The sequence below is a fragment of the Pollicipes pollicipes genome, unplaced genomic scaffold, assembly GCF_011947565.3.
Source record: "Pollicipes pollicipes isolate AB1234 unplaced genomic scaffold, Ppol_2.1 Scaffold_6478;HRSCAF=7683_pilon_pilon_pilon, whole genome shotgun sequence".
NCBI classification, from domain to species: domain Eukaryota; kingdom Metazoa; phylum Arthropoda; class Thecostraca; order Pollicipedomorpha; family Pollicipedidae; genus Pollicipes; species Pollicipes pollicipes.
This window is the reverse complement of record NW_023596882.1, coordinates 162,882-189,659: the sequence shown is the minus strand read 5'-3', so window position 1 is coordinate 189,659 and position 26,778 is coordinate 162,882. Positions and strand designations below refer to the sequence as shown.

Genomic DNA, 26,778 nt, shown 5'->3' with positions numbered 1-26,778 from the left:
TGTCTACAGCACCCTTGCCCGAGTACAAAACTTGCGTCGATGTTACAGTCACTGCTGCTGCAGCTGTCTACACGCACCCCTGCCCGAGTACAAAGCTTGCGGTCGATGTTACAATCACTGCTGCAGCTGGGGTCTACAGCGCCCTTGCCCGAGTACAAAACTTGCGGTCGATGTTACAGTCACTGCTGCAGCCAGGATCCACAGCACCCCTGCCCGATTAAAAACTTGCGGTCGATGTTACAGTCACTGCTGCAGCTGGGGTCTACAGCACCCTTGCCCGAGCACAAACTTGCGTTCGATGTTAAAGTCACTGCTGCAGCCGGGGTCTACAGCATCCTTGCCCGAGTACAAAACTTGCGGTCGTTGTTACAGTCACTGCTGCAGCCGGGGTCTACAGCACCCTTGCCCGAGTACAAAACTGTGTCAGCCAAACGATCGAAGTTCGTCCTCTCTCATTATGGTGAGTGCTTCAGGCAACTTGCGGTAAGTGGTTCCGTCAACTTCTGCTCCGCTGCCGTAACCGAGGCTGATAAGATTCTCATTTTTTAAGCCTCTTAATATACTGACTGAAGCTTTAAACCAATGGTTTTTAATTGACGACGGGTGACGCCTGAAATCCAGCCCATTTGAGACTGTGAGTAAACGCATGAGATGCAGCAAAATTTGTGAAACGGGCTGGTCGTTCTCTGGTGGGGCCAAATTCGTATTTATTTGCTGTATTGTCCGAAGACATCAACCCGAAATTCACACTTACACACTTACCACAAATTTATCAGCTGTACTGCGGCTTGACTACATGAAGTATCTGTACAAGTCTGAGTCAATTCAGCTTCACAACAGCACGGCAAGGAGTGCGACAGACATCATGTTGGTATGACAAGAGCGGACAATGGCGAGCGGCTGTACCCGACTTCACCCGGTACTAACATTGTCCCCGCGAGCACTTTAACACTGTTTGGGAAATCCGTACAAGATATGCCAGGGACTGGGCCAGGAAGACTTTGGTCATTCGAGAGAGCCGAATGCACCTGCCGTGATTTGGCCGCGGAACAAGCCTGGGCGTTACGCGACGTGGCTTGGCAGAACAAACTAGGATTTAATCTTAGGATATGCAGATATTTGCCCGCTTTAGGAGACATGGTGAATTGAATGAACGATGGGGATCAGCATGCTGAAAAGTATTATCTTTGTTTGGTCCGTATATTGAAGTCATTCTTGCAACATTTGATGCCGCCGCTCTTAAAAACTGTTGCGAATTGTGCGCCAAGGCATTCGTTAAGATTTTCGCCAAGGGTCAAGTTTCCCGACATTTTTGAAACGTGGTTGCGAGCGCACGGGCTGAGGTCGGTTTTCTACTTGAAAAAATGATCGTCGCTTTGCTGGCCCTGCTAATCCGCGCCCTGCACCCTAACCTAACTTCCACTACCAAACCACACCTAACTAACAACCACCTAACTTCTGTCCAAATTGGGAAACCTCGGTGTTCATAGCTTCCATGTAGTCTTCTTGCACTCCTTTCCGACGTATGGAGGAAATGCCCTGTGGATATTACCATGGCACGGGCTTGTTTGCCGTTTTGTCCTCTGGCTTTAACTTCGTGGAAGTGCTCTGGTTCTCCCCAGCTTTCTCCTATGATATCTGCCGTCATTTCTGAATTTCTGACAGACTGCCGCTCTTGCAGGAATTTTAAGTCCTGCTGGGACTGGCTGATCCTCGTCGCCACGTTCTACGTGGCCGTGGTTGTGCCGTACAACGCCAGCTTCGTCATGGATCGTGACAGGCCGTCGGTGGTCAGCGATGTCGTGGTGGGCGCTGTTCCTCATTGGTGAGTGTTTTGGCACTTGCACCAACACCAACAGACGCGCCTCACACATCTCATCGGCTCACTGCGGTGCGTCGATAGGGAAACGGAGAGTGAGAAAGCTAGCGCTTGACCCAAACTGCACATACGTGGTGCTAAATGCAGGTTTGTGGTGAGGTAAATGACATATTTAGCTACGTCTACGTTCTACTTTAGAGGGAGGGAAGAAAACACTTTGAAGTCAAAAGCAGGAAGTAAAAAAACTTCTGATGGCTGCTGTTTAATGTAACATGCAAAAGACCCGCTTCATTTGCTTGCATTTTGATTTATTTCACTTTTTCTTTGTTCGGAGCACCGTGACGTACTCATTTTCTTTTGATGCGGTGATGTAGACTATGTTATGGCTGGGCTGCGGGTGGGTCACTCCTGATAGCTTGATCATTGGTGATAGAAATAAAGAAAATACATTTGGAAAAACTGCGGCAGAAACACGTTTACTATCAGTGGCATCGATGTCTGTAGATAATGGGAAAGGGGAGGGACCTCTGACCTCTGTTTACTATGCCCGCGTTCAGCCATTATTGGTCCGCCAACAATGGTGCTAATATCGTCTGTTGGGGCCAGTTGCCAGTCCGGCATGAGATGCAGTCTTGTTACATCAGTTTGAATATCGCATGGCTGGATATCCGAGCGCGGCGGCAGGACATTATGAACAGCGCGGCATGGACACGAGGTGCACCGGGCAGGGGAACCTTTCTTCGACGTTGGTGGCCAGTGAGCATCACGTGCCTGCTGCCGGTGTCCGAGATAGGCGCCGCGGTGTAACATCGCAGCGGCGGGAGCTATGTACAACCAAACGGCACGGTACTGGGGTGTGTGGGTGTGGTCCGCGTGGGCAGCGGCCATCACCATTGACAGGGGTGTGCAACTTGCATACTTATCGTGCGTTGTGCTGCAGACAGGCTCTGTAGTCGGCAGTCGTCGGCTTCCGAGAAAACTTGCTCCACCGATGTCTAACAGTTTCGGATCTGCTATCCAACTTGAACGTTCTTCAAGTTCCCGGCATTTGTTTTTTTGGGACATTGCTGCTGCCTTCGCGTTTGCAGAGGTCTGAGATTTGTGGATCAAACCGCCGGCTCAGAAACAGCATGGATGCCTCACTCCGCCTGGATCTGCAGTGGTCCTATACCTTTAGCCATAGTGTATCACAGTCCTTCACCAGCTGCTGAGCCCTGTGCTAGACTGCTATCGGAATAACTTCGTCAGCGCCGTCCTGGGCAGCCGAGGTCGCCCAGGTTCGTATTGCCGCCGCAGCTGTGCAATGCAGTCTAGTGTTCCCTGTCGTCGTGACATACGAATGCATGCATGCGTATGGTTAGCATACTGCTCGCTATACATCAAGAGTTCACAACGCTTGGCTACCGATCGGATGCCGCATGGGATCACCCTGGGATCACCTTCGACGTGAGGACACGATCACCGGTGCCAAAATACACACCTTACGTGTCAGACTCGCGGTAGCCGCAGGTCAGACTTGTGGCGGGTGTCTCTTCGCTGGCGTGGCTGGTGTACTACGTATGGTCAAGCCCTTTCGGGTTAGGGGGGCACAGCCGGTCGGAAAGCCAGGGAACGCCTCCACCTTGTGCGAAACGTTGTCTGGGCGAGTGATGTGTGGCGAATGCGAGCGTCTTTTTCCCAAAGCACCGCAAACTTTTGCACTCTGTGTGCGGTCTCGCATTAGGATCAAACGAATCGTTTTTTTTTCAAAGGGGCAGAAAGATAGAGGAGGAGGAGGAGGAGGAGAGAGAGAGAGAAGAGGAGAGAGAGAGAGAGAGAGAGAGATAGGAGAGAGAGAGCGAGAGAGAAAAAGAATGTTGTGAGAGAGATAGGGGAGAGAGAGAAAAATGAGAGGCGAGATAGGGAGAGACAGTGAGAGGGAGAGAGAGATATAGCAGGCATTCATAGTTGTGCCCTGTGCGGAAACGGAATCAGAACAAAACAAAACGTGATCGTGTGTTAAGTGTGAGGTTGAAGTCGGCTCAACGTGCAATGCTGATCAGAACAGAGTCGGAATTAACCTCATGTGTTGCAAGCTCTAAGTCGAATGCATTCTGCTGCAGCGGATTAAGACGCTCAAACCTTGCCGTGGTAATGGAAGTCCCTGTTTTTTTGAGTGTGCAGAATTCTTGGTTTTCGCCAGTGGAGCCCCACTCTCGGATGCGAGTCCCTGTCGGCGGCCGTCCCATCACCAGTGCAAGCGTTTGGCGTTCGTCTGTGGGCCGGCAACGCTAGCTGCGGCTCGTGGAGCCCCAATCACCGGTGGGACTCCTCGGGCCCGGCGCCGGTGTCACGTTTCTCCCGCCGCAGCTGAGCGCCGGCTGGCGGCGTTTTTCAGAGTGCCGTTCTGGCCGTTTTCGCAGCCGGTGCGGCGCGCCCGACCCGCGCGGTCTGATCGATAGACGACGGGCTGGGCCGTGAAGGCTGCCGACACCTCGCGTAATCACACACGGCTTTGGGCGTGGCGCAGCGCCGCCCGACAACGGCCTGGCGCCGCGATGAGAGCGGTCTCCAGGCGATCCGTTGTCGCTGCGGGCGGCGGGGACCCTGGACACACCGTGTCCCTCGACGGCCGCTCTAAATAACGAGGTGGGAGGGACGTGGAGCGGTGAGGGGACCTGCCGAGACAGAAGACGGCCGTGCGGTGGAAGTGGCGAAAGGATGCGTTCTGAATTACCGGGTGGAACTGGTGATAAAAAGAAACTTTGTTTGCCAATCGACCGGAAACAAAAGTCGAAAATTGGGACAACTATTATCAAAGCTCCCAAGCGATCCAGACCACCCAACTCTTCAAGCTGAACACTGGTCTCTTCTTGCCAAGTCTCGCTAGAGTGAGCTGATCTGAAGTGCGTGACGGTACATCAACTCTTGGGCCTGTGAGCGACTGAGTTTAGATATGCCTATAAATATACTTAACTTCATCAATCAAATTTCAGTGAGAATTCAGTACTGGTTTCATACTGGAGCGGCAACTGGAGGAGCGTAGTCATGATAAGATGGTCGCTAGGTTGGAATTTTTCACTGATTTTTGCTCAGCCAGAACTTGCTGAGGCTTAAACAGTACAAAGGGTCAAATAACTAGAAAGATTCGCGAAAGTTTTGTCAAGAACAAGGCGAGTCACTCAACAGATACCGCTGCAGCGCGGCATTTGCTTGCGCTGTTTCTAACAACTTGCTTTTCAAATACATTAACAATTTTTAACTTATGCCAGCCAATTACAATTTATCCAACTTTACTTCCTTACAAAAATCATGTAAACCCCTACAGAATATTTCTAGCCAAAAAACAAGATAAGGGTTGGTGGCTAGAAAACAACGCTGAAACCTCGTTAAAAGTTTAAGAAAAGTTTTGCGCCGTAATCCTTCGTCAAAACACCTGTCATTGCCCTTCTTTCTCGGAGGTACGCTTTTGTCTTCAATGTGTATGTGATAAGGCAACAGTGGCCTACTGTGCGTCATGATTGCTTTCCTCAAGCTGCATGCAACGCCGGTGTGTCATTAGAGGGAATTTGAAGACATCTTCCTCAAACCTTGGTAGCTCGACTCCACTCGATTCGATTCCACCCGATATTACATGTCACGAGTGCATTATAAGATGATGACAACAATCAGGCACCGCACTGTGGCGCGGCCGCAGCCTCCCATGTTTCCAGTCGCTCTCTGACATTCTGTGGCCAACTTTCCCTAATCCAGCAGCGCCGCCAGCTCGTCCACAGCGAACTCCTGCTGCAGACACTTCATCAGCCGGTTATAACGTCAGTGACAGAGAGACAACACCTGATTGTATTTGTCGTAGAAGGTGTCCGTTTGTGGGCGTAAATTGACCACATCTATGGAGTAAGTCAGGTGGTTGATTGTCTTGGTTGCTAGCTGGAGCAGGAATAATAATATCGTGCTTACAGATACTAGCGAAGCACATGTAGCTCTCATCAGCCCATCTGGTCGCGAGGGACAATTTAGCCGTTTTGAACTTGACCAGTGTTAGAAAACACCGTTATTCATTCCCGAGCGGTACCTTGGAGCTCTGTTACTGGTGACTCGTGTGAGCAGTGCTGGGCGCCCATGTACCATACGCGGCCCATACGGGCCCATACGCGTGTTCGTAGGCAGAGCTGGCTTTCGGCCCGAGCGAGCTCACCACATTAGTGTGTGATACGGGAGAAGTGAGACCACCGGTCAGGTGCAGGTGCGGCACCCTGGGGTACCGGCCGGGTCACCAGCGGGGCTACATGTCATCCCCATTAGCGCTCTGTACGGAGCAGCGCCGCGCCGCATTCTGAGTGCGGTATGAGCATGGCCACCTCGTGCGCGGTGACGCGTCAGGAGGCAGCCGTGGCGTCCCTCAGCGGCGGGCGCCGGGAGGCAGCGGTGGCGCCCCTCAGGAGCGGGCGTCAGGAGGCAGCGGTGGCACCCCTGGGGAGCGGGCACCAGGAGGCAGCGGTGGCGTCCCTCAGGGGCTGGCGTCAGGAGGCAGCGGTGGCGTCCCTTAGGGGCGGGCGCCAGGAAGCAGCGATGGCGTCCCTGAGGAGCGGGCGCTAGGAGGCAGCTGTAGCGTCCCTCAGGGGCGGGCGCCAGGAGGCAGCGGTGGCGTCCCTGAGAAGCGGGCGCCAGGAGGCAGCTGTAGCGTCCCTCAGGAGCGGGCGCCAGGAGGCAGCGGTGCCGTCCCTTAGGGGCGGGCGCCAGGAGGCAGCTGTAGCGTCCCTCAGAAGCGGGCGCCAGGAGGCAGCGGTGGCGTCCCTGAGGAGCGGGCGCCAGGAGGCAGCTGTAGCGTCCCTCAGGAGCGGGCGCCAGGAGGCAGCGGTGCCGTCCCTTAGGAGCGGGCACCAGGAGGCAGCTGTAGCGTCCCTTAGGGGCGGGCGCCAGGAGGCAGCTGTAGCGTCCCTTAGGGGCGGGCGCCAGGAGGCAGCGGTGCCGTGCCCTAGGGGCGTGCGCCAGGAGGCAGCGGTGGCGCTCTCCAGGAGCGGGTACTCCCTGCGGCCTGCCGAAGGCAGCAGTGCCGAGGTTCCCGTCCGGAGCCCTTGGAGCCCTGGTGCACCGGGTACGAGCTGCCACAGTGTGTGGGCCCGGCCGACCGGCCAGCTTAGGGTGTCAAAACTGTCCCAGCAAAAGGCGATCTGGGCAGTAAATTGTCCTCTCAAAAGCACCGAAAAATAACAACATGGTTGGAAAATTTGATCTAGGTATGAACGAACGAATTCAGGATTGATAAACAGGAAAATGTGCTATGTTCCACCAAAGTCGTGAATTGCAATACACTGGTTCTGCTGCTCGGCTGCCGCTGCATTGCCAGCCGTCTGAAGCCCAAGGGTCATACTGTCACGCTGTGTCGCCTTCGATCTACAGCTGACATTCCGAACTATGTGTGCTTCGTCATGTTCTGCGAGCCTGGCATGCAGCCGGGTTAGATGATGCTAGCCTCAGTGTTAGATGAAGGCACTGCCCAAGCCGTGCCTGGCTCTGTTCCAGACATCGTCCTCAACTTCCGCACAACGTACGTGAACAAGAAAGGTGAGGTGGTCTCCAACCCGCGCTACATCGCCACCAACTACCTAAAGGGCTGGTTCATCGTGGATCTGCTGGCGGCGCTGCCGTTCGACCTGCTGTTCGCGGCGGACGTCTACAGCTCGGTGAGCCGCTGGCCAGCTGCCCGGTGACGAGATCACGGCCGCCACCGCTCGTGACGCCCGGTGCCGCGTCGGCGGCGGACGCCGGCGAGAGTGAAGGAGCGCGAGGGCCCTTTGGGGAGCATCATCAATCGTTCGCGGCAGACACGTAGCAGAGCGCTGTTTTCCAACATGAACATTGGGGTTCGCGATATCCGGTGTTGGAACCTCTATGGTAACGTACCGCTGAGGCCGCATGCTGCGACGGCCCACGTCTCGGACAGACTATGCAGACTAGATGCACGCGCTATCCAGCTTCGTAGCTTGTTGTGGTGGACTCCCGTGTGTGTCGTATCTTGACAATGACGGAAGCGTTGTCAGCTAGCATACAATATTGGACGCCACATGAAGTCGAAAAATGGCACAAGTTTTGTCGGACAAGTTTTAAGTTGAGGTAATACTGGGTACTGCGTATGATGACAAACATTTCTTTTTTGAAGTTGAAATGGAAAAATAAGCATTCCTATTTTGTAAAGCATGCATAAGTATCACTGCTCATGCACATAAGTACTTAAGTCGTCATGTTTCGATAACTATCAGACTATCCTTTCTTGCCGCCAAAACCTCTTGAGTTTCTGAAGCGGTAAAATCTGCAGATGACTGACCAAAATCTGCATCTTGACGTGGCGCTTAGAGCTAGTTGAAATTGTTAGCATTCCTGCAAAATGTATGGAACACTCCTGAAACGTTTTCAGCTTTTCACATGGGAATTGGTCAGGGAAAACGCCTGGCACTGGGCTGATTGGTTTGCCCTGTTTCGCCTGCACATGTCCTGTGCGCACGTTGGGAACGCCCAGGGGTCCTGTTAACCTTAACGGGATGGAAATATCATAGTGCAAGGAAATAAGACTGGTGGAAGACCGGCTGACGTAGATCCGATGGAAATAAGACTGGTGGAAGACCGGCTGACGTAGATCCGATGGAAATAAGACTGGTGGAAGACCGGCTGACGTAGATCCGATGGGAATGAGACTGGCGGAAGACGGGCTGGCGTAGATCCGATGGAAATAAGACTGGCGGAAGACCGGCTGACGTAGATCCGATGGAAATAAGACTGGTGGAAGACCAGCTGACGTAGATCTGATGGAAATAATACTAGTGGAAGACCAGCTGACGTAGATCCGACGGAAATAATACTAGTGGAAGACCAGCTGACGTAGATCCGATGAAAGTGATACTAGTGGAAGACCAGCTGACGTAGATCCGATGGAAATAATACTAGTGGAAGACCAGCTGACGTAGATCCGATGGAAGTAATACTAGTGGAAGACCGGCTGACGTAGATCCGATGGAAGTAATACTAGTGGAAGACCAGCTGACGTAGATCCGATGGAAGTAATACTAGTGGAAGACCAGCTGACGTAGATCCGATGGAAGTAATACTAGTGGAAGACCGGATGACGTAGATCCGATGGAAGTAATACTAGTGGAAGACCGGATGACGTAGATCCGACGGAAATAATACTAGTGGAAGACCGGATGACGTAGATCCGATGGGGTGTGCAAGCTTTCACTATTTGGTTGAATGCGGAGTTTACTCACCACGTTCGCGGTATACCTGCTATTAGCTGACAACAACCGGTATGATTATGTGTCCAGGGGGTTTGGGCCTGCCGTACATCGTCACGAGCACATCAAAATTATTGGTACTGCAAAACAGAAGCATAAATAAAATGTTATCCTTTTGTTTTGTTCAATACCGAAGCTCTCATCTATTTTTTCGGCCATATGCGACCATCCGTAGGGTAAATAATGACCTGTAGAAAATAAGACTGGTTTGCTGGTCTCAATAGGATAAAAAATATTGATTACATAAATTCCGTGAATCACGCACAGGGGTGCGCTTAATTTGTTCGCACCAGCCAAAATGATGGCGGTGTATAGTGTTAGCGAAGCCACGCGTGCATACATTGCCGCAGTGAAGGCGTCAATCCTAGGAAAAAGCATGCAACTATCACCTGTAGGCCTTACTTTAAATGGATTCGTTTTATCAAGTTGGAAGCGCCAGAACCATCCGGATATTTGAAAGTCATGCGCACCGCAGTTCCGGGGAATCTGTTTTGGTGCGTTATCGCATTATGGCTCATGCTTAGACCGACGCGGTGCAGTGTTTTTGTTAACAATAAATGGAGGAAAAAATTGCAATTCGAACAATAAGTGGATGTCAGGTATTTTTTCTTCGCCTCCGCAGCACAAGATGTCTTTGACTTGCCCAATTTTGGACGAAAAGCGAATGTCCTAGTTTTGTGAGCAGCTGATGCGGCACGCAAGGCCGTGTTGCTTCCATGACCATCTTCCTCTTTTTCAGCTCCGACGGGTTCTTAACTTGAAAGACGAGGTACTTAATGCATGGTCTGCCGATTTCAAGTGAACTTCGAACCAACTAACATAGGATACCAGACGGTCATGTTCAAAAAAGTATGCCGAATTGCGTCGTTTCAGGTCTTTAGAAAGGCCATATTCGCAAAATTATGTCTAATTGCATCTTTTGCATTCTTCACGGTGGCTATCATCCCAATAACGTTCCAATATCCAAAATTTGGCTCCCGTGGTATTTCTTTGAGCAGTACCAATGGATAATATTTGAATTGAAGGCGACATATGGAAACTCAGTCGTTTGAACATCCCGATCCTGCGGTGTGACATTTCCCTCTAGTCATCCAGGAAACTGACTTGCATTTAGTGCTGGGTTTGGGTTTTGCTAAGATCACTGTCACTGGCCTAAATTGTACAACTTGATTTATTGTTTGAAAGAAAATTATCTGACAAGTCACAATCATGTTCCAGATCATGCAGTACCATCTTCAAAACACGGTCACCTGTTTAGTGTGATATTTAGTGACTATTTGAAATCCTCACCCGATGAGCCAATATCAGGCCGCAGTGAAGAATACCTACTTTTTTTAGATTTATCGATTGACATACAGTGATGATGCTCTTAAGAAGTTCGGTTTCAGGTTGGGTTGTAAAATAAGTTTGTGCCTCAAGAGAACTTTGCTTCCGACATATGTGACCTGCCTCGATGAGAGAGGTATTCTTTAGACGCGTGCCTCGAGATCGAATGAGCCAAGTGGCACACGCCATTGCGGGTCAGTGTAGACATTTGTGCCTTCACATACGCAACCATGCCTAACGCGCGCTTAGTTTCAGCCTGGGCCCTGGGCTCTAGATAATGCACCATGGGAGAGCAAAATGGTGCAATGGCTTCAGTATTTACACACACAAATATCAGGACTTTTCTTGAGCAAGTTAAAGGAGAAAGGTAGTTTAACATAAACTAAACATTCGAAAGGCATTGTACAGAAACCATCTTCCAAGTGTTCCGGAAACATCAAGAGAGAATATGTTTCCAAACATGTCCTTTATTTTGCGCTAAAATGTGATAAATGGCCGTCTTGTATCTTCCGGAATGCTCTTTTTGCGGCATGATGCCTCATTGCATAACTTGCTGAGACTTGGTCATTGCCGTATTTCTGCCCAGATTTTGGTTTCAAACAGCACTTGGCTTAGATGAGTGCCCACTCGCATGACATCGACATCCAATGATGATGTAGTTACCTCCATCTGCATACCAAGAAAGGCACGTTTGCGCCGGGTATGATAACCCGCTCGCACCCCATTCCTCGACACTGAATGTCATCTGCCTCGCCCGCCTGGAAGTCCTTGACTGTCTTGCTGCATGGACCCGCCTGTCGCCAGTCGGCACCCGTCTGCTACAGTGAGACACGTGTGGTGTGCTCCTGGTGTGACGCGCGTCCGTGCACCTCGCCTCCGGCGGCCTGGACGAGGTCGGACCGGCGCCGCTCCAGAGACACTCAGCGGTCACGCTCTTCTACCTTTGACGTGCGTCCGTGCACCTCGCCTCTGGCGGCCTGGACGAGGTCGGACCGGCGCCGCTCCAGAGACACTCAGCGGCCACGCTCTTCTACCTTTGACGTGCGTCCGTGCACCTCGCCTCCGGCGGCCTGGGTGAAGTCGGACCGGCGCCGCTCCACAGACACTCAGCGGCCACTCTCTTCTACCTTTGACGTGCGACCGTGCACCTCGCCTCCGGCGGCCTGGGTGAGGTCGGACCGGCGCCGCTCCACAGTCACTCAGCGGCCACTCTCTTCTACCTTTGGCCTGCCAGCTGGGTGACGGTGGGCACTCCTCGACGACCTTTGACCCGCTGATAGGGTGACGCTGACCTCGGCCCTGGACTCGCCCGCCTGGCATGTGTCTGTGTGTCGTTCACGTGCTTCTGACAGCTATCTGCCTTCAGTGACCTCCCCCCTGAAGCTGGCGTGGCAGCTGAAATCAAACATCGATCGAACAGTTTTTATCAGTCACTTAACGTTTTAAAGTTGCAAATAATGCGCTGCGACTTGTGGTTGCCTCCGTTCCGGCTTTTAATTTATGTAACGTTCTTGTATTTCATCGCAGCATTTTCCAACATACGAGCCTTTTTTTCATTCCGTGGCTGTGGCTTTATTTTGTGACATTTGTGGCGCATGTGGCTTGCGCTGCCTGTTTGCTTCCGCTGATGTTAGCAGCGTTCCCGTCCAATGTTTTCCAACATTTATGGCACGCTGTGCAGTAATGCACGGACCGAGGTTCAGCCACGGGCAGAGTTATCACTAGTGATCAAGTCTAGTGTCATGGTCAGATTTCTTCAGAATGGCTGTCGACGTGATTAAGTTTTTTTTACTCAGCAGTACACTATCAGTTCACCACGCTCACAAATCAGGGTAGATAGTTCACGCACGGACAACGTAGAAGGCACTTGAATTCAAATTCCGAACTATCAGCGGTGCTGGTAGCAGGAGGTCCGTGCTTGCAGGTGCGTTTGTGACTTTCGAGCGGGAAGTTACGCTTCCAACATGGCTGTACTAGTGCTCTGTATTGCTGTTGGCGTCACCGCGTGTTCTCCAGAATTTGAAAATGTTTTAGCTATTATGCTATCATCCGCTACGTCATGCTGTCATTGGCAAAAGTAGCCAATGCTACGCAATGCTTCAGGAAAGGTCTTCACGAATATAAACCGCTCTGTAAGTGTCATGCAAATGCAACAAAACAATGCTTATGAAATAATCCACGCGTCACCAAAAGTGACATGAATCTTCCTCACTTAGCCCCGGAAATAAGCCCTTTCAGCAAGCTTTGGCTTCACCAGGTCAATCACTCCAGGTAATCTCGATGTCCGTGGAACAGCACTCGTGCGACGCGCGGTGTTGACGGAAGCCCTAGCTTCGAACAAGCATGCGGCTGTAGCGGGAGTCAGCCGGCCTGGGTCAGAGCCGCCGCTGCTGACCGCCGACTCCACCCGCCGCCGAACAGAGCTGCAGCGTTCGCAGACAGATGTGCTCAAATCGCGCTGACGCCCTGACAGTTAGGCACGGACAGTTCGGCAGGGAAGTCCCGATTGCATGCAGTGCTATTTTCAGCGTAGCTCCGAGTGCTGAAAGCGAAGAGCTTCAGAATTTTCGTTTGCATATCGCTGAGTATTGTAGCGTGTATAGCATTCGAAGGGCCCACCACATTATAACAGCGTTACTTTATATGCGCTCCGGTATTCAGTTATGTGCCTTACTCTCGTCTCGATATGTAACTGTCATTTTTGCAGCTCGCGCAGTACTTTGTACTACTGTTAACTTGAAATGTCACCTCGTGGTATATTGCTGCATATTCCATCAAAATAGTTGTAGGTAAAATGCATTGTCGGATCTGACCACCTGAATAGCGTTAACGAATGTAAGTGCATAATTTGGTTTACTATGTGATCTGTCTGTAAAATATCTTTCCGAGGACTCAGTTCAATGATTATTTGAATTTCATTCTTACAAAGGCGTTTGTTGCGCCGATTTACTGTGCACAGTTCTCATGAGATTTACTGTGCACAGTTCTCATGAGATTTGCTGTGCACAGTTCTCATGAGATTTTCGTAAGGTATCAAAAACGTCTTACCGGCAGTGGCTCGCTGATAGCGTGTCATGGTTCCCCAAGGAGTCGAACGCTGTCTCTAAATGCTTGGAGGCTGCTCCTGGCACAAAAGCTTCTCGTATTGGATGCTACTGGGATAACCCACTGGGATTCCATCCACTCGTTCCGATGTTTACTTTGGGATCGAACCATCGGACGAGCAGAGCCCCGGCTTCTTCCAAAGCCAATAGCACCAGATCTCACTTGCCGGAAAGCGCGCTGTCTCAGCCACTAGCTCTGTAGGGATCCTTTAGTTACCATCGATGCAGAAACGTTGTCACAGTTGGCATCTGAGATTTTGATAGCGCGGGTGCGTGTAATCGACAGCTCTTGTCACACCCGGGAGTGAATGTTGCACTGCACGTTTGCATATCGCGAGAAACACTCGGAACGATTTCGTGCGAGTTTCTGCGAAGCTAAATAGAATAGAAACGGTTATTTCAACTGAAGCCAACGAGAGACATCCCAGCAGCAGTCTAGAGAAAGTTTTCCTGTAATCCTGCACTTGTCACTTACCACATTCGCTTATGGAGCACACCAGGAAGATAGCGTGGGGCATCCTAGCACTGTGCATATATAACGCTCCTTCAGGCTGCATGCGTAGGTAGTTCCAGAAAATGTGTCACTCAGTTATTCATGAGGCGCAGACTGAGCCCGCTAATGGATCTTCTTGTGGATGGCGTAGTTAACACAAGATAGAATGCGCCTTTGTCTCCCCCCCCTCTCCTTCCCCCTCCCCTCTCCATCCCTCTCCCCGCACCTCCCCACGCCCCTCTGCCCCGCACCTGTCCCGGGCTCTGAGCCTGTGCTTCGGTCGGCCGCAGGAGACTCCGATCCACCTGCTGAAGCTGACGCGCTTGCTACGGCTGGTGCGACTCCTGCAGAAGATCGACCGCTACACCCAGTACAGCAGCATGATACTGACACTGCTACTCGTGCTGTTCTCGCTGGCTGCCCATTGGCTGGCCTGCGTGTGGTACGTGCTGGCCGACCGGGAGCGCCAGCAGCACTCCGCCGACTGGGACATTGGTGAGTGCCCTCGGACCAGGACACCGGTGAGAACTCTCAGACCGGGACATTGGTGAGTGCCCTCGGACCAGGACACCGGTGAGAACTCTCAGACCGGGACATTGGTGAGTGCCCTCGGACCAGGACACCGGTGAGAACTCTCAGACCGGGACATTGGTGAGTGCCCTCGGACCAGGACACCGGTGAGAACTCTCAGACCGGGACATTGGTGAGTGCCCTCGGACCAGGACGCCGGTGAGAACTCTCAGACCGGGACATTGGTGAGTGCCCTCGGACCAGGACACCGGTGAGAACTCTCAGACCGGGACGTCGGTTAACACCCTCGGACCAGGACACCGGTGAGAACTCTCAGACCGGGACGTCGGTGAACACCCTTGGACCAGGACACCGGTGAGAACTCTCAGACCGGGACGTCGGTGAACACCCTCGGACCAGGACACCGGTGAGAACCCTCAGACCGGGACGTCGGTGAACACCCTCGGACCAGGACACCGGTGAGAACTCTCACACCGGGACGTCGGTGAGTGCCCTCGGACAGGGAAATTGGTGAGTGTCTGCAGACTGAAGCGTCAATGAGAGTCTCTAGACTGGAATCTCAGTGAGTGTTTCCATATTCGACAAAGTTGGTCTGGACTTGACTGAACCTCGATCTGCTGCCTTTGCAGAATAACAGTGTAGTGACAACTGAACTGCTTCGACAGTTATTCGAGATATACATATGTTTAATGTATTTTCCACTCAGTGTCACATTATTATTTTTTATCATCATGGTGCGCGTGTGTATGTGTGTGTGTGTGTGTTATAGCTATGATAGCAACTATTGACTGCTAGGCTCTACAAGCCTGCCAACATTGGTTAGAATTACGTTGTATGACTATGTAAACTTATATAGCTACTTTATAAGATACATTCTGAAGCATTAAAGGTAATGTTAAAAACCTTTCCATAGTTTTTAGTTAGCATTTGAATTATATCCGCATGATGTCAACCGTTTGTGTATATACTGTGCTTTGTATGATCGTCTAATTGTTTGATATATACTGTCCGTGGTGCGTAATCTCTACTGCAGGACACTCGGTGGAAGGGTGTTTTGCAGCTGAACGCTGCAGTGTTCATCATGATCCCGTATACGTATCTTGCGTGACTAGGTATATATAATGGTATATGGTATATATATATATATATATATATATATATATATATATAGGTATAATGCTCCGCTCCGGTGATCTGGCGAATAACAAGTGATTACGTATGCCAGGTGGTGCTTGGTTGTGTGACATGTCAACGAACCCCTTGCTGCGTGCTTGGAATGGTGCATGGGTTGTTGTTTTCGCAACTTCCAAACAAGATGAGCCTTGTTGGAGACTTTTCTGTCTGGTAACGTTATAAGCAGTCGCCAGGTGCTCACCGTATCTCATGGATTGGAGGCTTGGTGGAGGTCATTTCCTGGCGATGCGACGGTCGCCGAGGTGACTGCGGCGCTGAACATGTCCAGTCCGTTTACCTGGCGATGTGACGGTCACCTAGGTGACTATGGCCCTGAGCATGTCGAGTCCGTTTACCTGGCGATGTGACGGTCACCTAGGTGATTACGGCGCTGAACATGTCCAGTCCGTTTACCTGGCGATGTGACGGTCACCTAAGTGACTACAGCGATGAGCATGCCGAGTCCGTTTACCTGGCGATGTGACGGTCACCAAGGTGACTACGGCCCTGAACATGTCCAGTCCGTTTACCTGGCGATGTGACGGTCACCTAGGTGACTACGGCGCTGAACTTGTCCAGTCCGTTTACCTGGCGATGTGACGGTCACCTAGGTGACTATGGCCCTGAGCATGTCGGGTCCGTTTACCTGGCGATGTGACGGTCACCTAGGTGATTACGGCGCTGAACATGTCCAGTCCGTTTACCTGGCGATGTGACGGTCACCTAAGTGACTACAGCGATGAGCATGCCGAGTCCGTTTACCTGGCGATGTGACGGTCACCTAGGTGACTACAGCGATGAGCATGCCGAGTCCGTTTACCTGGCGATGTGACGGTCACCTAGGTGACTACGGCGCTGAACATGTTCAGTCCGTTTACCTGGCGATGTGACGGTCACCTAGGTGACTTCAGCGCTGAACATGTCCAGTCCGTTTACCGGTCGTAGTAGCCCGTCTGTGTGCCGAAGTGCGCGGGCGTTGAACAGTATACACCTGATGGATGAGTGCGATGACAAATTTTTGGTGGGGATATACAGCTGTTGCTTATAGTGGTTATCTGGTGGGCGTCATCGCTCAGCGAGTTACGAAACCGCCTGGCTACTGTAGTCGTCGTTAGGAAAGAAAGGATCGGTTCGCGGCTGATGACATCGAATCGTTTGCTTATATCATTCGGGGTGAGAGTTCAGAGCCGTCTGTTTACTGCTGGGAAACCGTTTTTCGAACAAGAGGAGCTGCGAACGGTTTAGCCACGTGGAACGGTGCGGTATGGAAGTCGTACGAAAATGGAGTGTGACAGGTTGGGAAGATATGGTCTAAAATCATTCGCGCTAAGGCGACACGAATTTGGGCATTATACTGAATAAGGAAATGCAAGACAACCACAACACAGTGGATTTAATTTGTGAGCGCGACAGCGGGCGCCAGTTATGTGCGTGTTTACGATGTCTGACGACCAGGGTCGACATTTTTGTGTCAAAACCTGCTGGAAAGCGTGGCACTAATTAGTATTTTGACGTTCTGGAAGCGACAGAACTTAAAAGGATGTCATTAGCTATTCCCGGCGCGGCGCGGGGCGGCATCCTGTGCGGTAATGACTGTCGTCCTCCCATCGGTCGGAAGTCGCTCCAGGCGACGTCTGGCGATGGGCCCAATCGACACGATCTGCCACATTATGTACCACTGGCAGCCATTTTGGCATAAACGGCGCCGTGAGACTTTGTCAATCTTTATCCTCAGATCGCCAGAAACCGGGCTCTCGAGTACATGATTTTCGTATCTGCAAATTTCAGGGCAACCTTTAATCTTTATCCGCGCGTTTGTGAAACATCTTTATTTGCATGTTTCTTGCACCGCTTGCTTCTGATAACATGCAGATTTAACTGGATTTTGTTGAGTGTGCCAAATCAAATCAATATAGTTCATGAAATAACTAGACGCCCCCAAGACATTGCCTGTCTCCTCAGATTACCTAGGGGAGGGGGAGGAGGACGCCCACGTCATCATTATCAGCATCATTATCACAACACCGCACGGGCGGAGAGGAGAGGCGGCCATGTTGAGCCCCATGTGCAGCTCAACATGGCCGCCGGTTGGGGCCAGCCGTGTCTGCCCGGCTGTTGTCTCGGCTTAGGCCCTGGAGAGGAGCGCCCCATGTGCGGCTCAACATGGCCGCCGCCAGCCACGTCTGCCCGGCTGTTGTCTCGGCTTAGGCCCCGGCTTGCAGCGCCGTGTAGTGTGACCTGACCTGCTGGCCTACTGTGAGAGCCCCGGATCCCGAACGCCGCGCTGATGCCAGCCCTGAGGCTCTCATACCGAGCGGCGACAGTCAACACCGAGGCTAGACAGGCCGGTGCCATCGCGCCCCAACAATCAAATTTGTTCTGGCACTAAGTAGATTGGATTAGGCGGCACTCATGCGAACGTCCACCTTTGATGAAGATACAAAATCTTACGGTCGGCAGGGGTCTCTGTTATCAGTCTGAAGCACCTCCGTTATAAGTATTAAAAACTTGCTACAGGTATAAATTTGGCACTTGGAAACAAGTTCGAAAGGCTTTGGAACGTGCGGCCGACTTGCATGGCGAGGAGACCCTAAGACCTAATTCACAGTATGCGCCTAAGGTCTGTTGTGACGCAAGACTCGCACGCTCGGCCTAATGCCACTTCTTCCAAAGTTCAGACCAATAAGCACTCTTCAAAGTAATTGTGTTTTCAGAACGGCATGAAGGTGCAACGTCTGGTCAGTTCCTAGGAGTGTCATGGCTTTGAAGGGAGCCCGTAAGCATCTGCAGCGCAGGGCTGTGAGTGCGCCGCTGTTCTGGGCTGGCCCGGACACGGGTGGTCGGCGAGAGGTCAGGCTAGGCGGCCGCCGCTGCTTGGTCAAAGGTCAGTAGGTGTTGATCAGAGGTGGCCAGATTTCGCAGCGGATAAATATAGAACACGGGACAAATTGACGTTTACCTCTTCCATCAGGACGTTAGGGTATAGGCTGTGTTTGTATTGGCCACGACTTTAATAGGCTCCTCGATGTCTCACATTGCGAAATCGCAAAACTGTCACCCAAGCATCTGTCTTGTTTTCGGTGCATCGAATTCATTATTTTATATACATTCCATTCATTTGCACCGAATCGTGGAAATTATTAACGGTCTTAGCTGCGATAGAACCGCTGCTAATGCCGAGGGAATTTCTAGTGTAAAGTGTGACGCGTTCCTCGTCGAACGTCGGGCGTGGGAGCCGAGCGTCGATTTACCTGGTGCGCGTCAGCGTCTGTGCTTCTCAAATGCAAACGGCGAGGAGGTGTGGACGCCGCAGCGTCGCGAAGGCAGTGTGCTTGCCTCAGTGGCGAGTTGGCGACTGGCTGTGGAAGTTCCCTGATGCCACCTATAGGCTGACGCTATCTGACGCCGGCCGCGGCCCTGCATGTGCCTGTTCCAGCTGTGACCAGGAGTTTCCAATAGCAGCCGCGTGCTGTGGAGCGTGACGGCTATTCTCGGCCAGAGAAAACTAGTGTTGGAAAGGGCTCCCAGCCGGGTAAATGTTTGATCCCCTAGTGGCAGTTGGCAGGATCGCAAAATGAGCTTGGTTGTTGTTCGCTGCGAGCTGCATCACGAGATGTACCCTGCTGCGTGACGTGAGGTGTCAGGGATGTGGTCACACAACCAGGAGTTGGACTGGACGGTGCTGCGTGACGTGAGGAGTCAGGGATGTGGTCAAACAGCCAGGGGTTGGGCGTCCGTCTGGACGGCGCTGCGTGACGTGAGGAGTCAGGGACGTGGTCACACAACCAGGAGTCGGGCGTCCGAGTTCCTCATGGTTCGCCGGCTACAAAACCAATGTTGCTGTCGTGCGGCTTATAACCGAAAAAAGTAAATAGCCAAGAAGCCAAAGGACAAAACGCCAGATGTAAAAAGCTGAAATGGTAAAACGTGCTAAGGAACAGGAGTGAATTGGTTCAATTCGAATGTGAATAGGTCAAGGTGACAAAAAGGCAAACGGTAATAAGTCAAAAAGATACCAGTGAAATGCAAAAAGTCAAGCAGGCGAAACGTTAAAAATGTTAAAAGGCAAAAAGGCAAAAAGGCAAAAAGGGTATAAATTAAATAGAAAACAGTCAAAAGCGATGAATGTCACATGCATATATGTAAAAGGGGATCTGGTCATAAAGCCAATATCACAGGGATTAAAGCCAAAACGACAGAGGTAAATGCAATAAGCCAAATGATCAACAAGTAAAAAGGGCTAAAGGGCAGATGAATATAGGTAGGAAACCAAAAGTCCAGAGGAAAGGGACAAGCTAAAGGAATGCAATCCCAGAGGACACAGCAGCTAGAGAGGATGGAAACAACTAAACAAAGCGTCAAAATGTTTCAAAATCAATTACTTCGACTACTCCTGAACCAATGTGGCGTAATCCACGCCTACCGTCCTACCATACCACGTGGCTTGTTTATCTTCTTTACTTACACCCTGGGACTTTTGTACATATCAGCAGTGGCTTCGCTACAGAGCAGTTAAAACAAAAGGGACCTTTTTTGTTGGTGGATTTGGCGGCGGCCCAGTAGGGGGGGGGGGGGGAGGGAAGGGCGGTTTTGCCCCTGCCTACAGGCAAGGAGCAATAATGTATATATATATATATATATATATATATATATATATATACATTTCACCTCCACTTGTGGTGGCCCTTTTTGCCCAAACGAAAGTTTTGTGGTTACACATATGTTATAAACAATTCAAATCTAGGATGCCCATGGCTTAGCTGGAAAGCCATTACTTGGGCGGTTGAGGAGGCGTTCTTTTCCGCATGACGAGGCCCTTTGCCTGGATCAGTAAGCCCCCGTTATAAGTCAGTGAGTCCTGCTTCAGGGGGCCTTATCTCGTGTGAGAGAGGGTGCTGGCTCGCGAGGTCACCTTAGTGAATCAGAAGGCCGCTTTTCCGTGTAAGGAAACGGCCTCCATAAATCAGGAGGCCCTTGTTAAGAATCAGGAGGTCCCTTTATCACGTAACATCCGGTTCCAGAAGGCTCCTGTTAGGGATCAGAAGGCTCTGGTTGGGATAAAGAAGCCCTTCACTGGATTGGATGGCCCCTACTTCACATCTGGGGTTGTGGTCACTCCACTTCCGTCAAGACATGTAGCCGTGATAGATCATCTTTGAGCCGCGCTAACTTGCGCAGGCTTTATCCATTTCTTAAATTCCCTGAGTAAATGAAATGACCGCGTGGCGTATACTCGAACTGGGAGCACTCAGGCTTGTGTCCCGAAATAGTGGCTATTGGACAGACCTACGCCGTATTTTTTGTGATAAAGTAGCTTAAGTTTGTCATGTAGGCAAGTAGCCGCTATGCTGTGCTTTTCGTTTCATGTTTATCTACTTTTGCGTGATGTACGGCGGACGCACTAGAGCCAGGGTCTGAGCCAGCCTAGGCTCATTCCTCTTCCAGAGACGAGGCCGGGGATGAGCATATACGTGGAGCATCCGGGTCGCTACTTGGAAAGAAACGTCGCCCCTAAATTGTCTATTTACAGAGTCAATGAAACACCACGTAACTGATTTCAAAGAACCTTCGTTCTTGGTGATCCAAATTATGAGCTGTTTTACAGCAGATAGCTCACCGGACGGTATTTATTTTAAAAAATCACGACTCAACCTAAGTACCAAAAGTATGCATTGGAATGTAAGCCTTAAGAACGTGAGTAGATATACTTGGCCTAAGATGGTTCATATTGGTGCTCGCACCGCCCTCCGTGACCTCCAAAAATGGGGTCTCATTTGCCTCCCCAGACCGCCAAATCACTGAAAGAAAGGTAAGCTTCAGTTTCTTCAAACTAGGGAAACTCGCCAGATACAGTTTGGAGGAGTATGAATAGGTTGCTATGGGGCTTATTTGCCCTCCTTTCGTCCAAACTCAAAATGCCCTTCAAAAGGTCACATCCAGGAGCCGCCACCTCCTCCCATCTGTGAACAGACTCCGTTTACTTAGAAGGTCCCTGAAAGGTTCTTTGTCGGTTTTTCAGTCAAAGTGCCCGAAATGTCGGGAATAGGCGCCATTTGACTAGGTGTATGCTGGGGAAAACCGCTGTCAACAATGGCTAACGTCCAGTGTTCGTTTTGTATTTGAACTGTTCCATTCTGGGAGTAAGATCCGTGAAAGAAAATTCATTAGAAAATACGACCCTCTTAGCGACTTTCACGTATGTAATTATTGTAGGGAGGTTATCATAATTCCTTTTTAGTGCTTGCCATGCCTTGCATTACACAAGCACTGTACTGTCCTAACACGCGCACGGGTGGCCGGCTATATACCCTTCGCTCAGGTGTGGGTCAGTTTGACCCCCTAAGATCTGAGAAACTAAGAGAGCTAGAGACACTAAATTCATAGGGTGTGTAGGTCTGTACGTGAACTAACTTGGGTAAGAAGGTCATGGTGATTAAAATCATGCAAGACTGCTTTGAGTTTTGCATTTGAATAAGCCACAAGGATTACGCTAGACACCATGTTCCTAAAACAAAATGTTGACATGGGTTGTTTTAGGTCAGTTACTTGCATAGAAGCAATTAGCAATTAGCAAGCAATTAAGCAATCCATAGAAGATATATAATGTGGCTCCTGTTATTAATGTATTCAAAGTGAGCACCAGAAGCTGCCCCATACAGCAAGCCCTAAAGAAATAAAACGAGTTGGTTTGACCTTGGTCTGACTTTCACACCCAACCCTAGGTTAATGGAATTTGTTCACTAATTGTTGCATTGCCTGAGAAAGTATCTCAGAAATATGTGGCTTCGTCTAACATTCCGTTGTGGTGTCAGATTGAACGCTTCCCTAGAAATCGTCTTCGCTGAATCCATGGCCTGACTGTGACCTGTTGTAGGTCAGCGACCTGATAGGGCACATCTGAAATGTTGATTTCAAACGATGCGCTATTCAACTGTCTACAGATTTGCAAAACTTGGCTCAGCTACGCCGTGCCGTTCGGAAACCGTTCCGGATAGCCTTCGGGCGGTCAAATTGACCCCTGCCTGAGAGTGCGTTGATATAAAATACAGTAACAAATGATAGGCAGTCTTTTATGGACCATGACGTTCTGAGCCGGAAGGCGCCTAAAACAGAGAGTTAAAAGGCATCATGTGACGGACAATATTTACGCGTCAATGCAGCTAACACCGCATGGAAGCCCTTCCACTCCAAACCCTGCACCTCTCTGCATTCCGCACATTCACGAGGCTGTCTATTGGTTGCGCTCCACTGACTAAACGGTGTTTGGACTTTATCCTCCCCCTTAGCCCCTACCCTCCGGGACGAGCAATTGATCAGGGGTCCTTGCGGTATTGTGAAACATTGGAAGCGCACGGCTTTGTCCAGAGAATGAATGTGCTGATTGGCACGCTGGGGTGCTTTTGTGTATTTGACTTGATTTCTTTTGATTTTTGCGTTTTGGCCTCGTTCCATTCGACTCCTGTCGTTTTGACTTACATTTTTCACTTTGTTGCTGTTGAATACTTTATCCATTTAAGTTTCATCACTTTTTGAATCGTATTCCGTTTGACTTACTGCCATCTGAGAGTGTCCCGTGGTTTGTCGCCTTTCGACGTGCTGCCAAGGAACCCGTGTGGGGCTCTGGCTCGGACAACGTCCGACGGAGTTAAGCCAAAATGGAATAATCAAACATATTGCTTGCCATCAAAACCAACGATGGCTATCATGACGGTGTTTCAGCTTGCTTGCGCTGCTAGATATTGTCATTGACTGAATCTTCAGAGCCAGCCAAATCCAACTCGCTCAGCTATGTCTGATCCCTTTCACACTCCTTAAACCTGTCTCTATCCCACATCTACCTAACCCCTCTCCCAAATTCCAAAAGAACTCTGATGTAGTAGCCGAGGCAATCTCAATTTAGTGATACAAGAACTTCAAGTGTAGCAGGCGTGATCCAATGTGTTCGTGATCCAATCCCTATGCAAGGCATCAGGCCACTCCAATTCGCTTTGAGTTGATTCTTAGTTCAAATCAAACCAGTCCTAAAACGTTGATCCTCAAACCGTCTGAAAAAGGTCAGTCCAGCCATGTGTTTATGTATAAGACATTGAGGTATTCAATCTGTGAAATGAATCCGTGATTTCGCTATGATATTCCCTGCGGTCAGAGGCTTGCCACAAATCGCAATGTCATTTATAATATGCAATGCGATGGCAACCCGAATATCACTGAAAACTTCAGACAATAATGGACCGGAATACCACTGGAAACGTCAGGCAGTGACGGACCAGAATATTACTGGAAATTTCAGGCAATGACGAAGCGGAATATCGCTGGAAACTTTAGGCAATAATGGACGAGAGTAGGCCGACTGGTCATCGTTTTAGGTCCAAGCTTCCACTTAGTGGGATTTGTATTTCTATAAACGTCTATTGGGTTAACTACAACGCCGAACGTGGTAACCGCTTCCGTCCCAGAGCCGTGCCGGGCCGGGTTGTGTCGTGCCGAACGTGGTGACCGCTTCCGTCCCAGAGCCACGCCGTGCCGTGCCGTGCCGTGCCATTCCAAAGTCGTGCCGTGTCGCGTCGTGCCGTGCCGTGCCGTGCCGTGCCGTGCCGTGCCGTGCCGTGCCGTGCCGTGCCGTGCCGAGTCGTGCCGTGCCGTGCCGTGCCGTGCCGTGCCGTGCCGTGCCGTGGCCGTGCCGTGCCGTGCCGTGCAGTGCCGTGCCCGTGCTTTACAGCCCGAGCGACCCATCTCCGCGCCATATTTTTAGTCTCGATGCCCAGTCGCGCATCAGTGTGCCTGTGAAACTCCAGGAACGTTGACCAGGCTGGGGTCGGCCAGCGCCGGTTTTTCCCGCAGGTCGTGCCGGCCTGCGGCAGACCACGCGCCACGGCAGACGGCGAAGGCCGGAGCTGTGTAACAGCCCGGCTGTTCCATTTATGTCCCCGAAAATTGTCCTTGGCAGGCACGGGCTGCCTTCGACATCCCTTTCTGACCCGTACTGGCGAGTCTAAAGAGTAACACACATCTGGAGGCTCTGCGTCCATAATGGAAGTGTAGCGCAAACAAGTCGCCATTTTATCACCCCCTCCAGCACGGCGGCGCGGCGCCAATGCTGTCTGAACGGCAGCACGTCAGCGAGCGGAGGGCCGGCACTCCCTCCTCTGCAGTGACCAACCTGGCGCCAGCGCCCTCGGCTGCCAGCGAGAGTTCAGAGCCAACCCAGGCCAGATTGTCGCATGCAGCCGTGCAGGGCCAACTGAAAGCGGACAAAGTTTTCCCATTAGGGGCCGGGCGGCGGGCGGCCGGCTCGCGCCACCGACTATTAGTTCGCCTGTGCACGGCAGTGACGTCACGCGAGCGTCTCTCCGCACCGACGAGATGCCCCCGACCGTCTCTGGCTGACGGCGGAGACGCCGGAGCCTGCAGCTGTCCCCAGTCTGAAGATACTGCGGCTGACGGCGGAGAAGCCGGGGCGCCTGCAGCTGTCCCCAGTCTGGAGATACTGCGGCTGACGGCGGAGACGGAGCCTGCAGCTGTTCTCAGTCTGGAAATACTGCGGCTGACGGCAGAGGCGCCGAAGGCTGCAGCTGTCCCCAGACTGGAGTTACTGCGGCTGACAGTGGTTATGTATGGCCCTGCAGCAGACCTCAGGCTGGATCCTGCGCCTGGCCGTGATGTCGTCCCCAGGCTGGATCCCACGCATCACCGCGGGGCCTTCCCCAGGCTGGATCCCGCGCATCACCGCGAGGGCTTCCCCGGGCTGGGGCCCATACATCACCGCAAGGCCTTCCCCAGGCTGGATCCCACTCATCACCGCAGAGCCTTCCTCAGGCTGGGTCCCGCGCCTGACGGCGAGGCATTCCCCAGGCTGGATCCCGCGCCTGACCGTGCGGCCGCCCTCAGGCTGGATCCCGCTCCTGATCGTGCGTGCGGCCGCCCCCAGGCTGGATACCACAACTGGCAGAGCGGCTGCACCTGTCCGTGGACAACGTCACGTCCGAGATGTCCTACATCACGGCCCTTTACTTCACCTGCACCAGCCTCACCAGCGTGGGCTTCGGAAACGTGTCCGCCAACACCAACAGCGAGAAAATCTTCAGCGTGGTCGTAATGCTGGTTGGAGGTGAGCTCGGAGCCGGTATTTGTAGATGGCTTTTCACCTGGATTCAATTCCCACGTGGAATGTTAGATCTAATCGAAGGCTTTCTCGAAATCGGGTGGGAATAAATTGCCTTGGCTTTTCTATCCTTTGCAATCCTCGGGGATAAACCTCGAAATACATCCTATAAATTTGAAACCAATGCATAGGAATGCTGCAGGTGTAGGTCATTTAGGAATTCGCAAAAAGGTTCGAAATTTGGGCATCCAGAATGTCATGATTACTGATAGTCTTTATAAGGCATGTACATATGTAAAATTAGTCCGTAGTCCCCATACTCTCTTCTCTGAAAGCCGGGATTCGTCCCACGCACATCATCCTTCATTGCGTTTTTAACATCACATGATGCCAGAACCCAGCAGAATTTCACCTGGAGGGAATGAGATTCCCCTGCTAACTAAATGTAATGATGCAAGGTCCTTTTTAGACCTGGTTGTTATTCACATGTCAGTGTTTTGTGTGGACTTTTTAACCTACACACTGCTTTGGGAGGAAGTGGTACATAGTACAATACTCCCCCCCCCCCTTCGCCTCTATTTTTGCGTATCAAGTTAGTCAGATACAGGTCAGGGCTTGCTCACCATTTTGCGTATCACGTTAGCCAGGTACAGGTCAAGACTTGCTCACCATTTCGACAGTTGTCTGTCGATTGCTTCCGGCTCAAATCAGGCTACGACGCTCCATTAATCCAAGCACGGATAGCGTGACTGTCCAGTGGGGCCGTCATGCGGGTGGAGACAGTCACCGGTGCTCCTGGTCTGGACAGAGAGGCCCGGGTCACCCATCACCGTCATGATGCACGTTCGGGAGGGACGTTTCATAAGCCGAATTCCAATTTACTGTCCAAGTTGAGTTATGTACATGACGGAACGGTCTACTGAAGCAAGCCACAGACGTGTTCAACGATAATGCCAAGC

General features: G+C 51.4%; 1 protein-coding gene across 1 annotated transcript in view; it reads left to right on the top strand.

Annotated features, from left to right (window-relative positions):
* Positions 1 to 26,778, top strand: part of LOC119106952 (potassium voltage-gated channel subfamily H member 8-like) — a 75,324-nt gene that overhangs the window by 47,392 nt on the left and 1,154 nt on the right. Inside the window, exons 7-10 of the mRNA XM_037230296.1 lie at positions 7,325 to 7,485; positions 9,830 to 9,859; positions 14,304 to 14,508; positions 25,646 to 25,825. Coding sequence (XP_037086191.1) covers positions 7,325 to 7,485; positions 9,830 to 9,859; positions 14,304 to 14,508; positions 25,646 to 25,825 — 576 coding nt within the window. The remainder of the gene's footprint in view (positions 1 to 7,324; positions 7,486 to 9,829; positions 9,860 to 14,303; positions 14,509 to 25,645; positions 25,826 to 26,778) is intronic.